General features: G+C 34.7%; 3 protein-coding genes across 5 annotated transcripts in view; 2 read left to right on the top strand and 1 right to left on the bottom strand.

The window, feature by feature from the left end:
• icmt (isoprenylcysteine carboxyl methyltransferase) overlaps nt 1-2,767 on the top strand; it is a 13,470-nt gene extending 10,703 nt beyond the window's left edge. Inside the window, exon 5 of the mRNA XM_062051854.1 lies at nt 1,476-2,767. Within this exon, the coding sequence (XP_061907838.1) occupies nt 1,476-1,655 (180 nt within the window). The 3' untranslated portion in view covers nt 1,656-2,767. The remainder of the gene's footprint in view (nt 1-1,475) is intronic.
• A 980-nt stretch (nt 2,768-3,747) lies between these two features.
• LOC133653284 (large ribosomal subunit protein eL22) lies at nt 3,748-17,791 on the top strand. 2 transcript variants are annotated; one of them, XM_062052400.1, is made up of 4 exons: nt 3,748-3,798; nt 8,208-8,318; nt 10,012-10,136; nt 17,608-17,791. In XM_062052400.1, the coding sequence occupies exons 1-4, from the start codon at nt 3,787-3,789 to the stop codon at nt 17,750-17,752; spliced, it is 393 nt and encodes a 130-aa protein (XP_061908384.1). In that variant the 5' UTR covers nt 3,748-3,786; the 3' UTR covers nt 17,753-17,791. The 2 variants fall into 2 exon arrangements, with proteins under 2 accessions (XP_061908384.1, XP_061908383.1); XM_062052399.1 differs by having other exon boundaries at nt 3,762-3,798; nt 8,205-8,318.
• Nucleotides 17,792-17,828: 37 nt separating this feature from the next.
• rcc2 (regulator of chromosome condensation 2) overlaps nt 17,829-22,500 on the bottom strand; it is a 33,825-nt gene continuing 29,153 nt past the window's right edge. For both annotated transcript variants that reach the window (XM_062052396.1, XM_062052397.1), the window contains 6 exons: nt 20,967-21,133; nt 20,690-20,870; nt 20,073-20,178; nt 18,605-18,677; nt 18,463-18,540; nt 17,829-18,400 (listed from right to left, as the gene is read on the bottom strand). In XM_062052396.1, the coding sequence (XP_061908380.1) occupies nt 18,296-18,400; nt 18,463-18,540; nt 18,605-18,677; nt 20,073-20,178; nt 20,690-20,870; nt 20,967-21,133 (710 nt within the window). In that variant the 3' untranslated portion in view covers nt 17,829-18,295. The remainder of the gene's footprint in view (nt 18,401-18,462; nt 18,541-18,604; nt 18,678-20,072; nt 20,179-20,689; nt 20,871-20,966; nt 21,134-22,500) is intronic.

The raw sequence follows: 22,500 nt of genomic DNA, 5'->3' as shown, positions 1-22,500 counted from the left end.
CAGGGGAACCTTCCGTGCCATGCATGATTTCAAACCATGACGTTATTACCAACAGTGACCATGGAAACAGTGGTCCCAGCTCTTTTCAGGTCATTGACCAAGTCCTGCCGTGTAGTCCTGGGCTGATTCCTCACCTTTCTTAGCATCATTGAGACCCCACCAGGTGATATCTTGCATGGGGCTCCACTCCCATTGAGATTGACCGTCATGTTTAGCTTCTTCCATTTTCTAATGATTGCTCCAACAGTGGACCTTTTCTCACCAAACTGCTTGGCAATTTCTCCGTAGCCCTTTCCATCCTTGTGGAGTTGTACAATTTTGTCTCTGGTGTCTTTGGACAGCTCTTTGCTCTTAGCCATGCTGAATGTTTGGCTCTTACTGATTGTATGGGGTAGACAGGTGTCTTTATGCAGCTAACGACCTCACACAGGTGCATCTGAGTCAGGATAATACAGTGGAGTGGAGGAGGACTTTTAAAGGCGGACTAACAGGTCTTTGAGGGTCAGAATTCTAGCTGATAGACAGGTGTTCAAATACTTATTTTCAGCTGTATCACACGAATAAATTGTTAAAAAATCATAGATTGTGATTTCTGGATTTTTTTTTTGAGGTCATCTCTCATAAAGTGGACATGCACGTACCGTGCACATTTCAGACCCCTCCATGATTTCTAAGTGGGAAAACTTGCAAAATAGCAGGGTGTTCAAATACTTATTTTCTTGACTGTATATATAAGACTATAATGGCCAGACACAGTTAGCTTCTACAGTTGGTGTACCCAAAGTGCGGCACAGGGGCCACCTGTGGCCCGTGGCTAGATGGTCATTGGCCCTCGGCACTTTAGAGAGAAAAAAACACCATTAAAAATTGGGGGAAAAGGCAAAAAACACCATGAGAAAAAAGCCAAAATGTTGACACAAAGCTTTGTCTTTAAAAAATAAATAAAAAAGTTTACAAACAAGTTTACTATTATTATTTTTTGTGCTTTTTTGATCACTGAAATTGAGTTTTTTTTATACGGCAAAAACATTAAATATGCAATATTTCCCCCCAAAAAATGTTCAAAGCGAAATATTGGTTGTGAAATAATTGGAGTCTTAAATATGTCAATAATTCATACAACATTGATTTTGATTCATTATTATTTCTTGAGCAATTACAATTTAAAAAATTAAATTAAAATCCACAAAAATTTGGGAAATGTACTTATAAAAGTGTTAAAAATAAGTCGTAAATTTTTTTTCAATTTCAATTCTTAAATCTTTCAATATTGTTGTGCAGCACTTTGGAAACATTTTGTTGTTTGAATGTGCTATATAAATAAAGTGGATTGGATTGGATATATATACAGTATATACCCATGTGTGTGTATATACTGTATATATATATATATTTTTTAAGACTGTCTTTTTAAATATTGTTTGTGTGGTTGTGTAAAGTGTCATGTTGGCTAACAAGTTGCCGCTGCCTTGCAGGTCCTGCTGTGCAACCCCATATGTACTCTGGGCTACACAATAGCCAGCTGGAGGTTCTTCCGGGAGCGCATCGAGGAGGAGGAGATTTCCCTCATCAACTTCTTTGCCGAGGACTATGTGGAGTACAAAAAGAGGGTTCCCACTGGGCTGCCCTTCATCTCAGGCATCCGCGTCAACTAAGCCCCTAGGAGCGTAAACTCCCGAGTGGGCTTGACTCCAAAAAGCAGGCCGGCCCTCTTGTCAGCGTGGTCGCGGGGCCAAACGTGGGCTGGACCGCACTCACTCACTCGCTGGCGAAGACGCCACAGCGGGCACGGCGGCAAGCCAAGTGGACTGCTTTTACTTGACCAAACTCTACCATCCAGTTAGAGAGACCAAAACCTTTCACCGTGTATTCTAGTAGCACTTGTTTGCAGTTTTGTTTGCATGCTTGGACCATGCCAGCTGCTGCGCTCTTGTCCGTAGGGAGAGGGTTTTTGCTTTGCACAGGAACTTGTAAAAGCCCAGTTAGGCTGCAAAAAAAGGGATTCCGTATCAATATTACATCTATTTAATAATGTATCTAAATCAAATGTATTTAGCTAAGAGATAAATCATGGGTTAGAGGTTGCTACAATACTATTCCCAATGTTTCGGGTTAATTGTGTGTAAAGTTGTTTACATGTTGTCAAAGCAGATAGTGATTGGACTAGTGATGCTGCTTCTACCTCCTGTAATTCATATCCTTTATGCAGAGCAGCAAATTGTAACAATTCCTGCCTGGAAGGGCTGTGAACAAGTACAACATATAGTAAGATGTCAGTTCACACATTTAGTGAGCAAACATTAAAAACATAATTATATACGTTTGTTTAGAGGCAAGAAACGGAAAGCACAAGCAATTGTGACGCAGTAAAGAATGACATCGTGCTCTTCAATGACAACCGCCCTCTTATTATTTATTGTACTTCTCTTTTTTTATTGACAATAAATCCAATGTATAGCTCTCATATGTAGCAATGTTTACAAACAAACCTGGATGATATCACTTAGTTTTTACTGATTGTTTGCACCCATGATGTTGTCTTCATGCTCAGCAGGGCTGGTGAAATAGTGAGAAGCCACTGTGAAGTCCAATCAAGCACCGTCGATGTAATCCATTTCATCACCTCTGCTCAGGCTAAAAACAAATCCCACTTTTCACAGTTTCTTGTAACTGTCTTTTTTTTGTTATCCTCATCAAATGATCTGTTAGTTTTATTTCTGTAAACTTATTAAATTATTTGACAATTTAATTAGAGTCTTGCCATTTATGTACAGTACATAAAACTGCAGTTTTTACCTGGAACGTGAAAATAAAAAAGCAATAATTTAGCCATAACTTGCTGCAAATGCTTTACGATACATTTTAAGGACAAAGCTTTGGGTTGATTATTTTATTAGCTATTTATTTTTCTTTACTTTGATGATTTTTACCTTTTTTTTCACATCTTTACTGGCCATCAAAAAACTAAGCACAGGCCGCACTTCAGGAATGTTCGTGTATAATGTACAAATATTTGTAGTTTTAGTGGTCTGAATGTTAGTAGTAAATATAGAACTTGATGAGAAGATATTCTGAAACCGTTGCAGGGAAAAAAAGCGACGTCACTTCATCAACGTTGCCAGATGTACAAAGTACATCGTATTTGTACGATAACTTCACCATATTTACGTGCACTATTATTAATTCAAAACATGAATGTATGATTAATTTGACCCTTTCCATAATTGGCAATTAGTAAATGGTACACTTCCGCCCGGACTGTGCAGGTGCTGTGCATCGTCTCACCGTCCTGCCTTTGTATAGCCACGTGGGGGCGCTGTTTACAACAGTTCTGTCGAGCCTACTATTGCTGGGGGGCAATCACGTGACCTGTAGGAATTTCCGGGGTTGTGCGTTGATGTAATGTTTTCCGAAATAATCGTGTGTGTGTACGATAACATTCCTCTAAATACGATCATTTTAACCTTCTGGTACGATAATGTCACATTTTCCTATTCTCATCTGGCAACGGTGAGCAACATAAATAATCAATGATTCGGCAATTGGTTAGTAAGCCATGGTAACGTACGTGGGGTTTGGGTAATGTTTTGTTAAGGATTAGAAAAATCGTGTATGTACAATATTGTTCCTCAAAATACGATAATTTTACCCATCTCGTACTAAAATGTGACATTTTCCTAATCTAGCGACGATGATCAGCCTCTGGATCAATGATTCGGCAATTGATTAGTAAGCCCTTTTAACGCATGCGCACTCTTTCTCGTTCTCTTTGCTAGCTTCTTCGCCATGGCGCCCATTGTAAGTAGAATCGCGTGTCAACAATCCAGTCAAACTGCACTTTTTCTTGCATGAAAATAACAAATAATAGCAAAGCTGTCGATGTCGTCGTGTAACAACTGCCGGTGTCCAACTAGAGCCTTACGCGTGGCCTCGTTAGGTGTTTATAACGAGCACATTAGGTAGCTAAGTTGTTAGCGGCCTGGAGCTAAGTTAGCTTCTCCGTGCTAACTCACCACGTTGTGGATCCTCGCTCTGCTAGCTGACTAATGTCACTATTTAACTCTTATAATCTTCAACGATACTTGTCAGCTAAATCATTATTTCTCCTTTTATCTTTGAAAACCTCAGTCTTGAATGTAGTAGTGTTACGTTTATGCTACGTTGGCCGCAGGTGAGCTTTTTAAACTATCTAGAACATTCTTGTTGTTCTGATGATACATTTACATATTCTCTAACACATTGGATGCAATGTATGGATCAAAGAATATTGAAAATCAATCATTTTAAGTTTATTTATATAGCCCTAAATCACCAGTGTCTCAAAGGGCTGCACAAGCCACAACCACATCCTGGGCTCAGATCCCACATCAGGGCAAGGAAAAACTCAACCCAATGGGATGACAATGAGAAACCTTGGAGGGGACCGCAGATGTGGATCTAGTTAATAGTGTGAGAGTCCAGTCCATAGTGGATCTAACATAATAGTGAGAGTCCAGTCCATAGTGGATCTAACATAATAGTGTGAGAGTCCAGTCCATAGTGGATCTAACATAATAGTGAGAGTCCAGTCCATAGTGGATCTAACATAATAGTGAGAGTCCAGTCCATAGTGGATCTAACATAATAGTGTGAGAGTCCAGTCCATAGTGGATCTAACATAATAGTGAGAGTCCAGTCCATAGTGGTTCTAACATAATAGTGTGAGAGTCCAGTCCATAGTGGATCCAACATAATAGTGAGAGTCCAGTCCATAGTGGATCTAACATAATAGTGAGAGTCCAGTCCATAGTGGATCTAACATAACCGTGAGAGTCCAGTCCATAGTGGATCTAACATAACCGTGAGAGTCCAGTCCATAGTGGATCTAACATAATAGTGTGAGAGTCCAGTCCATAGTGGATCTAACATAATAGTGTGAGAGTCCAGTCCATAGTGGATCTAACATAATAGTGTGAGAGTCCAGTCCATAGTGGATCTAACATAATAGTGTGAGAGTCCAGTCCATAGTGGATCTAACATAATAGTGTGAGAGTCCAGTCCATAGTGGATCTAACATAATGGTGTGAGAGTCCAGTCCATAGTGGATCTAACATAATGGTGCGAGAGTCCAGTCCATAGTGGATCTAACATAATAGTGTGAGAGTCCAGTCCATAGTGGATCTAACATAATGGTGTGAGAGTCCAGTCCATAGTGGATCTAACATAATGGTGTGAGAGTCCAGTCCATAGTGGATCTAACACAGGGGTCACCAACCTTTTTGGAACCAAGAGCTACTTCTTGGGTACTGATTAATGCGAAGGGCTACCAGTTTGATACACACTTAGATAAATTGCCAGAAATAGCCAATTTGCTCAATTTACCTTTAACTCTGTGCTATTATTAATAATTAATTATATTTATATTTGTGGAAACACTGATCATCTTAATGATTCCTCACAATAAATATATATAGAAACAGATAAATATCAATATGCAACACTTTATTTTTATATTTTCTCTAAGTGCACATTTTTCAAATTGAACATTTTCAAATGATCACTTCTAAGACAGTCTTGGGAAATCACAATATCCCATTTTCACTAGCTCGCCACTAACATTTTTATAAAAGAGGAGAAAACACGAAAAAAATGAAAATACAATTTTGAAACATAGTTTATCTTCAATTTCGACTCTTTAAAATTTACAATTCAACCGAAAAAAAGAAGAGAAAAACTAGCTATTTCGAATCTTTTTGAAAAAATTAAAAAAAGAATTTTTGGAACATCATTAGTAATTTTTCCTGATTAAGATTAATTTTAGAATTTTGATGACATGTTTAGAATATGTAACAAATTGGACCAAGCTATATTTCTAACAAAGACAAATCATTATGTCTTCTACATTATTATTATTATTATTATTAAGCATACAGTAAGTAATAAGAGGGGTGGGAGTACATAAGTTTTTACTTCTTCTCACTCCTTTTCGGATATGTTTACAATAATGTTTATTTTAATTTCTTGTTTCTTTTGCTTTTTATTATTACTATTATTATTATTATTATTATTATTATTATTATTATTGTTTTTGTTATTCATTCTTAAATGGCTTTTTTGTTGTTTTTTTCAAAATGTGTTGTTTTTGTTTTGTCTACATATTCGAAATAAACATGAATGAAATGAAATGAAATGAAAATTTTCCAGAACAAAATTTTTAAAAGAAATTCAAAAGACTTTGAAATAAGATTTAAATTGGATTCTACAGATTTTCTAGATTTGCCAGAATAATTTTTTTGAATTTTAATAATAATAAGTTTGAAGAAATATATCACAAATATTCTTCATCCAAAAAAACAGAAGCTAAAATGAATAATTAAATTAAAAAATGTATTTATTATTCTTTACAATTAAAAAAAAAAATACTTGAACATTGATTTAAATTGTCAGGAAAGAAGAGGAAGGAATTTAAAAGGTAAAAAAGGTATATGTGTTTAAAAATCCTAAAATCATTTTTAAGGTTGTATTTTTTCTCTAAAATTGTCTTTCTGAAAGTTATAAGAAGCAAAGTAAAACAATAAATTAATTTATTTAAACAAAGTGAAGACCAAGTCTTTAAAATATTTTCTTGGATTTTCAAATTCTATTTGAGTTTTGTCTCTCTTAGAATTAAAAATGTCGGGCAAAGCGAGACCAGCTTGCTAGTAAATAAATAAAATGTAAAAAATAGAGGCAGCTCACTGGTAAGTGCTGCTATTTGAGCTATTTTTAGAACAGGCCAGCGGGCTACTCATCTGGGGCCGTACTTATCAAGCTTCTTAGAATGACTCCTAAGAAGTCTGCTAAGAGTTGACTTAAGAGTAAATAAATTCTTCGCTGAAAGCTGCACTTAAAAGTTAGTTATCAAGCGTCTTACTCACACTTTCAGCGAAGTGTAGGACTGAATCTTAAGTGTCACACTCGGAGCTGAATTACGACATTACTATGTGCCGTAAACGCAATTTTAGGTGACGTCATTTCTGTGTCCATAGAAATGACCAATCACGGAAGGGAATCCGTTGTCTAAGAATAAAGAAATATCTTGGAAATATTTAAGTGGACAATGGGAGTGTATATTTTGACAATAAACTACAAAATAATACAAAACAAACTAGTCCCTGCCGGCACTCACGCTACCGCTCCCTCTCTTCTCTCGCCCACACACTCACTGACGTCACTCACCTCACGGCCACACACATACGCTACTGTCATAACATTTTCTTTCCAATTCATTACTTAGGCAACTAATTTGAAACTGGTGTGGGTGGCTCTATATATAATAGCCCACTGCAGACACATGCAGAAATCAACAAGGAATCGAAAAGTATTAAATCTGTGACAAAAATAATATCCGCTCTGTCTAAACGATACCGTTTGCTCAGCTGCTCGTCATAAAAACAAAAAACAAACATTGTTCCGTTCCCTGAACGTTGGCGCACGTCTCTCTCGCCTCAGTGCCATCCCCTGCTGGCAACTCCTAACCACTTAAGACACCTCTGAAGGTCTCTTAAATATCGTGGAGAGTAGGAGTGATTCTTAGACTTAAGAACGTTGATAAAAAGCTTTTATTCTTAAGTTTGAGAGTAGGACTAAATTTAGCAAATTCTCAGGACTTAAGTGTAAAATGGCACTCTAAGAAGCTTGATAAGTACGGCCCCTGGTCCTTACGGGCGACCTGGTGCCCGCGGGCACCGCGTTGGTGACCCCTGATTTAAAGGCTAGAGTATACAAGTGAGTTTTAAGATGGGACTTAGATTGAGGTAGCATCTCTAACTGTTACTGCTAGAACATTCCATAGTAATGGAGCCCCAATAGAAAACGCTCTATAGCCCGCAGACTTTTTTGGGGCTCTGGGAATCACTAATAAGCAGGAGTTCTTTGAAGGCAGATTTCCTGCTGGGACATATGGTACAATACAGTCAGCAAGATACACCTTTTAGTATTTATACCTAAGTAGTAAAACCTTAAAGTCACATATTAAGTGCACAGGAAGCCATGGTAATGAAGAGTGGACAATATGGAACACATTTTAGTGATATTACGGAGATGAAAGAAGGCCGTTTTAGTAACACTCTTTATGTGTGACTCCAAAAAATGCAGTATGTGTATGTGTCAAACAACACAATGTGTGTGTGTCAAATGCTGTAAACAATGTGTGTGTGTGTCAATGAACACAATGTGTGTGTCAGCAGCAGAAGAAGCAGAACAGTGGTAAAGGTGGCAAGAAGAAGAAGCAGGTCCTTAAATTCACGTTGGACTGCACCCACCCGGTGGAAGATGGCATCATGGATGCTGCTAACTTTGTAAGTTGTCTTCTTGTTGATGGACGCTGCTAACTTTGTAAGTTGTCTTCTTGTTGATGGACGCTGCTAACTTTGTAAGTTGTCTTCTTGTTCATGGACGCTGCTAACTTTGTAAGTTGTCTTCTTGTTCATGGACCCTGCTAACTTTGTAAGTTGTCTTCTTGTTCATGGACGCTGCTAACTTTGTAAGTTGTCTTCTTGTTCATGGACGCTGCTAACTTTGTAAGTTGTCTTCTTGTTCATGGACCCTGCTAACTTTGTAAGTTGTCTTCTTGTTCATGGACGCTGCTAACTTTGTAAGTTGTCTTCTTGTTGATGGACGCTGCTAACTTTGTAAGTTGTCTTCTTGTTCATGGACGCTGCTAACTTTGTAAGTTGTCTTCCTGTTCATGGACGCTGCTAACTTTGTAAGTTGTCTTCTTGTTGATGGACGCTGCTAACTTTGTAAGTTGTCTTCTTGTTGATGGACGCTGCTAACTTTGTAAGTTGTCTTCTTGTTCATGGACGCTGCTAACTTTGTAAGTTGTCTTCTTGTTGATGGACGCTGCTAACTTTGTAAGTTGTCTTCTTGTTCATGGACGCTGCTAACTTTGTAAGTTGTCTTCTTGTTGATGGACGCTGCTAACTTTGTAAGTTGTCTTCTTGTTCATGGACGCTGCTAACTTTGTAAGTTGTCTTCTTGTTGATGGACGCTGCTAACTTTGTAAGTTGTCTTCTTGTTCATGGACGCTGCTAACTTTGTAAGTTGTCTTCTTGTTGATGGACGCTGCTAACTTTGTAAGTTGTCTTCTTGTTCATGGACGCTGCTAACTTTGTAAGTTGTCTTCTTGTTGATGGACGCTGCTAACTTTGTAAGTTGTCTTCTTGTTCATGGACGCTGCTAACTTTGTAAGTTGTCTTCTTGTTGATGGACGCTGCTAACTTTGTAAGTTGTCTTCTTGTTGATGGACGCTGCTAACTTTGTAAGTTGTCTTCTTGTTGATGGACGCTGCTAACTTTGTAAGTTGTCTTCTTGTTCATGGACGCTGCTAACTTTGTAAGTTGTCTTCTTGTTCATGGACGCTGCTAACTTTGTAAGTTGTCTTCTTGTTCATGGACGCTGCTAACTTTGTAAGTTGTCTTCTTGTTGATGGACGCTGCTAACTTTGTAAGTTGTCTTCTTGTTCATGGACGCTGCTAACTTTGTAAGTTGTCTTCTTGTTCATGGACGCTGCTAACTTTGTAAGTTGTCTTCTTGTTCATGGACGCTGCTAACTTTGTAAGTTGTCTTCTTGTTCATGGACGCTGCTAACTTTGTAAGTTGTCTTCTTGTTCATGGACGCTGCTAACTTTGTAAGTTGTCTTCTTGTTCATGGACGCTGCTAACTTTGTAAGTTGTCTTCTTGTTGATGGACGCTGCTAACTTTGTAAGTTGTCTTCTTGTTCATGGACGCTGCTAACTTTGTAAGTTGTCTTCTTGTTCATGGACGCTGCTAACTTTGTAAGTTGTCTTCTTGTTGATGGACGCTGCTAACTTTGTAAGTTGTCTTCTTGTTGATGGACGCTGCTAACTTTGTAAGTTGTCTTCTTGTTGATGGACGCTGCTAACTTTGTAAGTTGTCTTCTTGTTCATGGACGCTGCTAACTTTGTAAGTTGTCTTCTTGTGGCCGCTGACACGTGTCGACCAGCACTCATCACTTCCTCCACCTGCAGGAGCAGTTCCTCCAGGAGCGCATCAAGGTGAACGGTAAAGCTGGCAACCTTGGTGGAGGTGTGGTGTCCATCGAGAGGAGCAAGAGTAAGATCACCGTGTCCTCAGAGGTGCCCTTCTCTAAAAGGTGTGTCCAGCACAACTCTACACTTGAAGCTCAAACTGCTTCATAAAGAACTTTCATTACCATTACATCTTCAGAAAAGTCCTGGCTCATATACACTACCGTTCAAAAGTTTGGGGTCACATTAAAATGTCCTTATTTTTCAATGAAGATAACTTTAAACTAGTCTTAACTTTACAGAAATACACTCTATACATTGCTAATGTGGTAAATGACTATTCTAGCTGCAAATGTCTGCTTTTTGGTGCAATATCTACATAGGTGTATAGAGGCCCATTTCCGGCAACTATCACTCCAGTGTTCTAATGGTACAATGTGTTTGCTCATTAGCTCAGAAGGCTAATTGATGATTAGAAAACCCTTGTGCAATCATGTTCACACATCTGAAAACACTTTAGCTCGTTACAGAAGCTACAAAACTGACCTTCCTTTGAGCAGATTGACTTTCTGGAGCATCACATTTGTGGGGTCAATTAAACGCTCAAAATGGCCAGAAAAAGAGAACTTTCATCTGAAACTCCACAGTCTATTCTTGTTCTTAGAAATGAAGGCTCAAACACAAAATTGTTTGGGTGACCCCAAACTTTTGAACTGTAGTGTATGTTGTTTTTTGTCACAGAAATCCAGTTTTTCACCGGTGTCAACGTACCATACCTGCACACTTTGAAGGACACACCCATTTGGGATTTGTCTCCACTAAATTGCAATTTAAAATCTCTCAATTAGAGATCGGCTGCTGGTTTTTTCACGGCTGATAGCAAGTATTATTACTCAACGAGGCCCATCAGTGACGTATGGAGCCACATTCAAGCATGAATAATACACGTTATTACACATTAAACATGAATAATACACATTATTACACATTCAACATGAATAATACACGTTATTACACATTCAACATGAATAATACACGTTATTACACATTCAACATGAATAATACACGTTATTACACATTCAACATGAATAATACACGTTATTACACATTAAACATGAATAATACACGTTATTACACATTCAACATGAATAATACACGTTATTACACATTCAACATGAATAATACACGTTATTACACATTCAAGCATGAATAATACACGTTATTACACATTCAACATGAATAATACACATTATTACACATTCAAGCATGAATAATACACGTTATTACACATTCAACATGAATAATACACGTTATTACACATTCAACATGAATAATACACGTTATTACACATTCAACATGAATAATACACGTTATTACACATTCAACATGAATAATACACGTTATTACACATTCAAGCATGAATAATACACGTTATTACACATTCAAGCATGAATAATACACATTATTACACATTAAACATGAATAATACACATAATTACACATTCAACATGAATAATACACATTATTACACATTCAACATGAATAATATACGTTATTACACATTAAACATGAATAATACACGTTATTACACATTCAACATGAATAATACACGTTATTACACATTCAACATGAATAATACACATTATTACACATTCAACATGAATAATACACGTTATTACACATTCAACATGAATAATACACGTTATTACACATTCAACATGAATAATACACGTAATTACACATTCAACATGAATAATACACGTTATTACACATTCAACATGAATAATACACATTATTACACATTCAACATGAATAATACACATTATTACACATTCAACATGAATAATACACGTTATTACACATTCAAGCATGAATAATACACGTTATTACACATTCAAGCATGAATAATACACATTATTACACATTCAACATGAATAATATACGTTATTACACATTAAACATGAATAATACACATTATTACACATTCAACATGAATAATACACATTATTACACATTCAACATGAATAATACACATTATTACACATTCAACATGAATAATACACATTATTACACATTCAACATGAATAATATACGTTATTACACATTAAACATGAATAATATACGTTATTACACATTCAACATGAATAATACACATTATTACACATTCAACATGAATAATACACATTATTACACATTCAACATGAATAATACACGTTATTACACATTCAAGCATGAATAATACACGTTATTACACATTTAACATGAATAATACACGTTATTACACATTCAAGCATGAATAATACACGTTATTACACATTCAACATGAATAATACACATTATTACACATTCAACATGAATAATACACGTTATTACACATTCAAGCATGAATAATACACGTTATTACACATTCAACATGAATAATACACGTTATTACACATTCAACATGAATAATACACGTTATTACACATTCAACATGAATAATACACATTATTACACATTCAACATGAATAATACACGTTATTACACATTCAAGCATGAATAATACACGTTATTACACATTCAAGCATGAATAATACACGTTATTACACATTCAACATGAATAATACACATTATTACACATTCAAGCATGAATAATACACGTTATTACACATTCAATATGAATAATACACGTTATTACACATTCAACATGAATAATACACGTTATTACACATTCAACATGAATAATACACGTTATTACACATTAAACATGAATAATACACGTTATTACACATTCAACATGAATAATACACGTTATTACACATTCAACATGAATAATACACGTTATTACACATTCAAGCATGAATAATACACGTTATTACACATTCAAGCATGAATAATACACATTATTACACATTCAACATGAATAATACACGTTATTACACATTCAACATGAATAATACACATTATTACACATTCAACATGAATAATACACGTTATTACACATTCAACATGAATAATACACGTTATTACACATTCAACATGAATAATACACATTATTACACATTCAACATGAATAATACACGTTATTACACATTCAAGCATGAATAATACACGTTATTACACATTCAAGCATGAATAATACACATTATTACACATTCAACATGAATAATACACGTTATTACACATTCAACATGAATAATACACATTATTACACATTCAACATGAATAATACACATTATTACACATTCAACATGAATAATACACATTATTACACATTCAACATGAATAATACACATTATTACACATTCAACATGAATAATACACATTATTACACATTCAACATGAATAATACACGTTATTACACATTCAACATGAATAATACACGTTATTACACATTCAAGCATGAATAATACACGTTATTACACATTCAAGCATGAATAATACACATTATTACACATTAAACATGAATAATACACATTATTACACATTCAACATGAATAATACACATTATTACACATTCAACATGAATAATATACGTTATTACACATTAAACATGAATAATACACGTTATTACACATTCAACATGAATAATACACGTTATTACACATTCAACATGAATAATACACGTAATTACACATTCAACATGAATAATACACGTAATTACACATTCAACATGAATAATACACATTCAACATGAATAATACACATTATTACACATTCAACATGAATAATACACATTATTACACATTCAACATGAATAATACACGTTATTACACATTCAACATGAATAATACACGTTATTACACATTCAACATGAATAATATACATTATTACACATTCAACATGAATAATACACATTATTACACATTCAACATGAATAATACACATTATTACACATTCAACATGAATAATACACATTATTACACATTCAACATGAATAATACACATTATTACACATTCAACATGAATAATACACATTATTACACATTCAACATGAATAATACACGTTATTACACATTCAAGCATGAATAATACATGTTATTACACATTCAAGCATGAATAATACACATTATTACACATTCAACATGAATAATATACGTTATTACACATTAAACATGAATAATACACATTATTACACATTCAACATGAATAATACACATTATTACACATTCAACATGAATAATACACGTTATTACACATTCAACATGAATAATACACATTATTACACATTCAACATGAATAATATACGTTATTACACATTAAACATGAATAATATACGTTATTACACATTCAACATGAATAATACACGTTATTACACATTCAACATGAATAATACACATTATTACACATTCAACATGAATAATACACATTATTACACATTCAACATGAATAATACACGTTATTACACATTCAACATGAATAATACACATTATTACACATTCAAGCATGAATAATACACGTTATTACACATTTAACATGAATAATACACATTATTACACATTAAACATGAATAATACACGTTATTACACATTCAACATGAATAATACACGTTATTACACATTCAACATGAATAATACACGTTATTACACATTCAACATGAATAATACACGTTATTACACATTCAACATGAATAATACACGTTATTACACATTCAAGCATGAATAATACACGTTATTACACATTCAACATGAATAATACACATTATTACACATTCAAGCATGAATAATACACGTTATTACACATTCAACATGAATAATACACGTTATTACACATTCAACATGAATAATACACGTTATTACACATTAAACATGAATAATACACGTTATTACACATTCAACATGAATAATACACGTTATTACACATTCAACATGAATAATACACGTTATTACACATTAAACATGAATAATACACATTATTACACATTAAACATGAATAATACACGTCAGTTGTTTTTTAACATCATTTATTTTAGGAAAGGCGGGAGCAGTAGTGACAATGTTTTATGCATCACTAATGTTGTGTCATGTTGTTGTGGATGTAACTAGTGAGCAACATGTTCACCAGGTGTGTGTGAGAGGAGCCTCCCTCCACATTTCAGCAACATGTTCACCAGGTGTGTGTGAGAGGAGCCTCCCTCCACATTTCAAAATAAGAGCAAATGTGATGAGTCTGCATCACAATAACTTGTTAGATCATCAATTTGATGTTCAGTTGATGTATTTAGTTGATTGTAAAGTTTGCTTGTGAGGAACACTTCAATATCAGTCAGGGTCTGAAAAGGAGTAGGAAGAAGCAAAGCTTATTTCATCCGACACCTTTCAATTACTGACACACGTCTTCACTTCCTGTTGTCAACGTGCAACACAATCAATTCTAATTGCTGTGGTTGATATAAAACATGATTTCTAAACATGAAATCACTTCTAGGTGACATTTTCTTCCTGCTCTACATGACATATTATTCAAGTCATATTATATCTGCTGCTATATTTCTATCTTATGTTGTATCTGCTGCTGGATTATTTTCTAGTTGGAAAAAAAAGGTCTAATACTGATAAAAGGCTGATATTGATGTCAAGATGCCAAATATCTGTGCTGATAATCAGTCGATACAAAGTAGTGAAGTGTTACTTTTAGACTGTCAATCAACATATTCTCCTGTCACACATTACCACACTCTGACCTTTTGTACACATCAGCCACAACTACTACACTCTGACCTTTTGTACACATCAGCCACAACTACTACACAGTCAAATAAGACACAACTGTACAAATAACAACATAAATAAGAAATGCTGGTGTAATATTCATGTTTACATCACTTTGACTGCACATGAATATTGCCTTCAATACTCAGGCTGAGAATCTTGATTGGATTCAATTCTCAATCAATTCAGAATCAATACTTTTGAATACCGTTGGGTGCCAGTTCTGATGAACTACATTCCTCCGCAAAATAAACAGCTGTCAAATGTCTATATTACTTCAAAGGTAACTGGTTTTGTTTACCCAAACATTTAATAGTCAAATACAAATAAGACAGAAGTATTAATTTTGTAAAGTCAATGTGTACGGCAGATTTAGATCATCTACATCAGGGGTCACCAACGCGGTGCCCGCGGGCACCAGGTAGCCCGTAAGGACCAGATGAGTAGCCCGCTGGCCTGTTCTAAAAATAGCTCAAATAGCAGCACTTACCAGTGAGCTGCCTCTATTTTTTACATTTTATTTATTTACTAGCAAGCTGGTCTCGCTTTGCTCGACATTTTTAATTCTAAGAGAGACAAAACTCAAATAGAATTTGAAAATCCAAGAAAATATTTTAAAGACTTGGTCTTCACTTGTTTAAATAAATTCATTAATTCTTTTACTTTGCTTCTTATAACTTTCAGAAAGACAATTTTAGAGAAAAAATACAACCTTAAAAATGATTTTAGGATTTTTAAACACATATACCTTTTTACCTTTTAAATTCCTTCCTCTTCTTTCCTGACAATTTAAATCAATGTTCAAGGAAATTTTTTATTTTTTTTTATTGTAAAGAATAAATACATTTTAATTTAATTCTTCATTTTAGCTTCTGTTTTTTTGACGAAGAATATTTGTGATATATTTCTTAAAATGTATTATTAAAATTCAAAAAAAATTATTCTGGAGAATCTAGAAAATCTGTAGAATCAAATTTAAATCTTATTTAAATGTCTTTTGAATGTCTTTTAAAATTTTTGTTCTGGAAAATCTAGAAGAAATAATGATTTGTCTTTGTTAGAAATATAGCTTGGTCCAATTTGTTATATATTCTAACAAAGTGTAGATTGGATTTTAGCCTATTTAAAACATGTCATCAAAATTCTAAAATTAATCTTAATCAGGAAAAATTACTAATGATGTTCCATAAATTCTTTTTTTAAGATTTTTTCTCTTCTTTTTTTCGGTTGAATTTTAAAGTCGAAATTGAAGATAAACTGTTTCAAAATTTGTCATTTTTTTGTTTTCTCCTCTTTTAAACCGTTCAATTAAGTGTAAATATCATTAATTATTAATAATAACATAGAGTTAAAGGTAAATTGAGCAAATTGGCTATTTCTGGCAATTTATTTAAGTGTGTATCAAACTGGTAGCCCTTCGCATTAATCACTACCCAAGAAGTAGCTCTTACTTTCAAAAAGGTTGCTGACCCCTGAACTACATCATGATTTGTCTGAACAGCACAGATTGAAAAAAATGCAAAAAAAGACTTGATTTTTTGAAGAATTTTTGCAAATCGCATTTCATTCGAAAATCTTTTTTTTTTTTACAGCCTTTTTGACTAATAACTGACATCAGCCCTGACACAAACATGGGATTTCTACCATGAGTCTCTGCTAAGGAAATACGAGGGAGTGTGGAAGCAAACACTTTGCCACAGCAAAAGAAGAAAACATTGACTTTTGAATATTTTAAAAAATGTCATCTGCAACACAAACTCCAATGAATCAATAAAACAATTGATCACCTAACATTTTAACATCTATTTTAGTTGTGGTTTTCATGACCGTATTTGGAGTGTTGAGATGGCTGCGGTCAAGCAACAAATGCTTTCTTCTCAACTTTGACATGTTGTCTGTGGTTCAGATATCTGAAGTACCTGACCAAGAAGTACCTGAAGAAGAACAATCTTCGCGACTGGCTGCGCGTGGTGGCCAACACCAAGGAGAGCTACGAGCTACGCTACTTCCAGATCAACCAGGATGAAGAGGAGGAGGAAGACGAAGATTGAGTTCAGATTTTGTACATTGAAATAAATGTTTTCAGTCATTGCTTGTATTTTTCTTCATGTACAACACAGGAAAAAATGAGTTTGCACATCTTTTATTGGAATGAAAATGTAACCAGAACAAAGCATCATTGAAAAAACCCCAAACAAATAACCCAGATTGTGAAGAAAAGGAATGTAACAAATGTCTAGGAGGTGAAAAATGGAGCATTGGTCCCCTTCTGAGAAAGTGAAAGCAGCCCTAAAGTGGACTTTTCAAATACCAATGACATGAATCTTGACTTTATGACAAAAGATAGATTTTTTTTTTTGGACGCACGTCCCTTGCAGAGGACAAGTGCTTGACGTAAACCAAGACCACACAAGTGAAAAAGGTCTCAATTGTTCAGCTGGAACAGTTTATGGAATTTTTTTAGCTCGTCTGTTTTTTTTAGGATCCAAATGTGTGACAAAGCGAGCCCTGATGGATGAGATGTCAGATCTCAAGAAGACATCCCAGCTCCCTGAAAAGTTGTTGTGGTCCGCCGAGGTCTCTTGTGAGCCAGCTCAGATTGTTCGAGGATTGTACTCCGGCAACTTTTGCACTTTCTCCTGCTCCGTCTGAGTGTCCTGCCTGGCAATGACCATGGAGTGACAGTAGCCCATCACCACCTGCAACACAAGGCCCAGTCAGGACGTCTTCTCACACTCTCATGCCTTGCTCAAGAGCACACCTGTTCAATATAAATTCCATCCAGGGTCTTGACTTCCTGGGCGGTGGTGGAGGATTTAGCTTTGTTGTCTCCATATCCCTACAGGGAGGACGTCAGGACTTTCATTAGCGTCTGAGGTAAAAAGGTCACATGAGCAACTTACCAGCTCTCCGTATGTTGGTGATGGCCCCCAGCTGATGGTGCTCTCGTCTGCAGCGATGATGATGCTGCTCTTCCTGCACACAGCAACACAACCACTATGTCACCCAGCAGCCTTTTTCACACCAGAAGGAGAGAGAAAGAAGGTGAAGATACGACAGAAAAGGAAAGGAGAGCAAGACAGGAGAAGAAAGTTGAGGGAAACAAAAAAACGGAAAAAAGATAAGAGAGAAAACAATGGGAGAGAGAAAGAGGAAAAATAATAGAAAGAAAGAAATAGAAATGGAAGAGAAAAGGAAAGAGAAACAGCATGTATGTAGTATGTAGTAATATGTAAATAGTATGTAGTAATATGTAAATAGTATGAAGTAATATGTAAATAGTATGTAATATGTAAATAGTAGTATGTAGTAATATGTAAATAGTATGTCGTAATATGTAAATAGTATGTAGTAATATGTAAACAGGAGTATGTAATAATATGTAAATAGTATGTAGTAATATGTAAATAGTAGTATGTAGTAATATGTAAATAGTATGTAGTAATATGTAAACAGGAGTATGTAATAATATGTAAATAGTATGTAATAATATGTAAATAGTAGTATGTAGTAATATGTAAACAGTATGTAGTATGTAAATAGTAGTATGTAGTAATATGTAAACAGTATGTAGTAATATGTAAACAGGAGTATGTAATAATATGTAAGTAGTATGTAGTAATATGTAAATAGTATGTAATAATGTGTAAACAGGAGTATGTAATAATATGTAAATAGTATGTAGTAATATGTAAACAGGAGTATGTAATATGTAAATAGTATGTAGTAATATGTAAATAGTATGTAGTAATGTGTAAACAGGAGTATGTAATATGTAAATAGTATGTAGTAATATGTAAATAGTATGTAGTAATGTGTAAACAGGAGTATGTAGTAATAAGTAAATAGTAGTAGTATGTAGTGATAAGTAAATATTAGTAGTAGTATGTAGTAATAAGTAAATAGTAGTAGTATGTAGTAATAAGTAAATAGTAGTAGTAGTATGTAGTAATAAGTAAATAGTAGTAGTAGTAGTATGTAGTAATAAGTAAATAGTAGTAGTATGAAGTAATAAGTAAATAGTAGTAGTATGAAGTAATAAGTAAATAGTAGTAGCAGTATGTAGTGATAAGTAAATATTAGTAGTAGTATGTAGTAATAAGTAAATAGTAGTAGTATGTAGTAATAAGTAAATAGTAGTATGTAGTGATAAGTAAATATTAGTAGTAGTATGTAGTAATAAGTAAATAGTAGTAGTATGTAGTAATAAGTAAATAGTAGTATGTAGTGATAAGTAAATATTATTAGTAGTATGTAGTAATAAGTAAATATAGTAGTAGTATGTAGTGATAAGTAAATAGTAGTAGTAGTATGTAGTGATAAGTAAATAGTAGTAGTAGTATGTAGTAATAAGTAAATAGTAGAAAGTACCCGCATGCCAGACTGCGTATTTTCCAGCCACAAAGGTCTTGCACAGCTTTGGGGTACATGGTGGACTCTCTGGACGTGTTGGTCACTCCCCAGAAGAACAGACTTCCTGCACACAATACTCACTTTAGTACTGGGACTACTAACTAACTACAATACTCACTTTAGTACTGGGACTACTAACTAACTACAATACTCACTTTAGTACTGGGACTACTAACTAACTACAATACTCACTTCAGTACTGGGACTACTAACTAACTACAATACTCACTTTAGTACTGGGACTACTAACTAACTACAATACTCACTTTAGTACTGGGACTACTAACTAACTACAATACTCACTTCAGTACTGGGACTACTAACTAACTACAATACTCACTTTAGTACTGGGACTACTAACTAACTAACTACAATAGTCAGTTGAGTAGTGTGACTAGTAAGTAAGTACAATAGTAGTGTGACTAGTAACTAAGTACAGTAGTGTGACTAGTAAGTAAGTACAATAGTAGTGTGACTAGTAAGTAAGTACAATAGTAGTGTGACTAGTAACTAAGTACAGTAGTGTGACTAGTAAGTAAGTACAATAGTAGTGTGACTAGTAAGTAAGTAGTTACCCATCTCGCTGATAGCAAAGGAACATTGGTAACCAGTGTAGATGTGAGCTGCTCCTCTTCCAGGGATGTCAAAGAGTTTAACCAGACGAGGAACCATCTCATCTTTCTGCTCCGTGTGGCCCAGACGACCATAACCTCCAAACCCCCAACTGAACACTCGCTTCTGGGAGTCCAGCACCAGCTGCACACACACACACACACAGACACACACACACACACACACAGGTAAACAGGCTAGTAGAGTAGAGAGTGTGTGTAGACCATACTAGCATGTCACCGTGTGGTTAGCTCCACAGGCCACGTCCCGGACGACCACGTTGGGCACGGGCATGATGGGTCCATCCTTGGACTTCTCGATGAAGATGGCGACTCGGCGAGGGATGATCTCACAGTCAAACTCGATGCGCTGAGCACGAGCGATGAACTTACCATCGCTGTTGTGTCCTGCAACACGTCATACACAACAAGGTCACCACACCGCTAGCACCACAACAGCATGGCGGTTACTGTGAGCAAGGTTGCATTCACTAACCCCCGGAATTTTGAGCATCAGCGTTACAACTATATTGCACATTTTCAGCCACTGTAACATTACACACAGTTTGAACAGTAACACTGTGTTTGAATATAGGATAATAAAACACTGTACTTTAATCAAGTGATTATTCCAGTTTGACAATCATGATATAGTGATGTAAATATAACATATTGATTAGGGCTGTCAAAGTTAACACAATAACTATAAGTTCCTTTAACGTCAATCATGTCTTTCATGTGTGATTAACATCCTGACTCCTAATTGACCCTCAGTCCTTTCCGTAGAATGGCTGAATGTAATGGCGTTCACTCATTGTTGAGGCACAAGCGGGACAATAGTGAGCATGACACACAAAGAAAAAAGACATTATGGAACTCTCAGATCCAAACCTCTCAGATGTATGTGTGTATATGTATGTATGTGTATATGTATATATATATGTATGTGTGTATATGTATGTATGTGTATATGTATATATATATGTATGTGTGTATATGTATGTATGTGTATATGTATATATATGTATGTGTGTATATGTATGTATGTGTATATGTATATATATATGTATGTGTGTATATGTATGTATGTGTATATGTATATATATGTATGTGTGTATATGTATGTATGTGTATATGTATATATATGTATGTGTGTATATGTATGTATGTGTATATGTATATATATATGTATGTGTGTATATGTATGTGTATATGTATGTGTGTATATGTATGTATGTGTATATGTATATATATGTATGTGTGTATATGTATGTATGTGTATATGTATATATATGTATGTGTGTATATGTATGTATGTGTATATGTATATATATATGTATGTGTGTATATGTATGTGTATATGTATGTGTGTATATGTATGTGTATATGTATGTGTGTATATGTATGTATGTGTATATGTATATATATGTATGTGTGTATATGTATGTATGTGTATATGTATATATATGTATGTGTGTATATGTATGTATGTGTATATGTATATATATGTATGTGTGTATATGTATGTATGTGTATATGTATATATACACACACATACATATGCATGTATATATACACATACATATGTATGTGTGTATATGTATGTATGTGTATATGTATATGTATATATATATGTATGTGTGTATAGTAGGGGTGTAACGGTACATGTATTTGTATTGAACCGTTTTCAGTGTTTCCCATAAACTGCCAACATACCTGTGGCGGTGGGGGCGTGGCTATGGGCGTGGTCACCATGACATCAAGTAATTTGCATA

Source organism: Entelurus aequoreus, linkage group LG07 (genome assembly GCF_033978785.1).
Source record: "Entelurus aequoreus isolate RoL-2023_Sb linkage group LG07, RoL_Eaeq_v1.1, whole genome shotgun sequence".
NCBI classification, from domain to species: domain Eukaryota; kingdom Metazoa; phylum Chordata; class Actinopteri; order Syngnathiformes; family Syngnathidae; genus Entelurus; species Entelurus aequoreus.
The sequence above is the reverse complement of the archived record's forward strand: the minus strand, read 5'-3'. Positions and strand labels throughout refer to the sequence as shown.

What these genes read in the sequence shown, in the direction of transcription:
- LOC133653284 (XM_062052399.1), top strand. An exon ending in TCATGGATGCTGCTAACTTT is followed by an intron (nt 8,319 to 10,011) that starts GTAAGTTGTCTT and finishes CTCCACCTGCAG; the next exon opens with GAGCAGTTCCTCCAGGAGCG. An exon ending in GAGGTGCCCTTCTCTAAAAG is followed by an intron (nt 10,137 to 17,607) that starts GTGTGTCCAGCA and finishes TCTGTGGTTCAG; the next exon opens with ATATCTGAAGTACCTGACCA.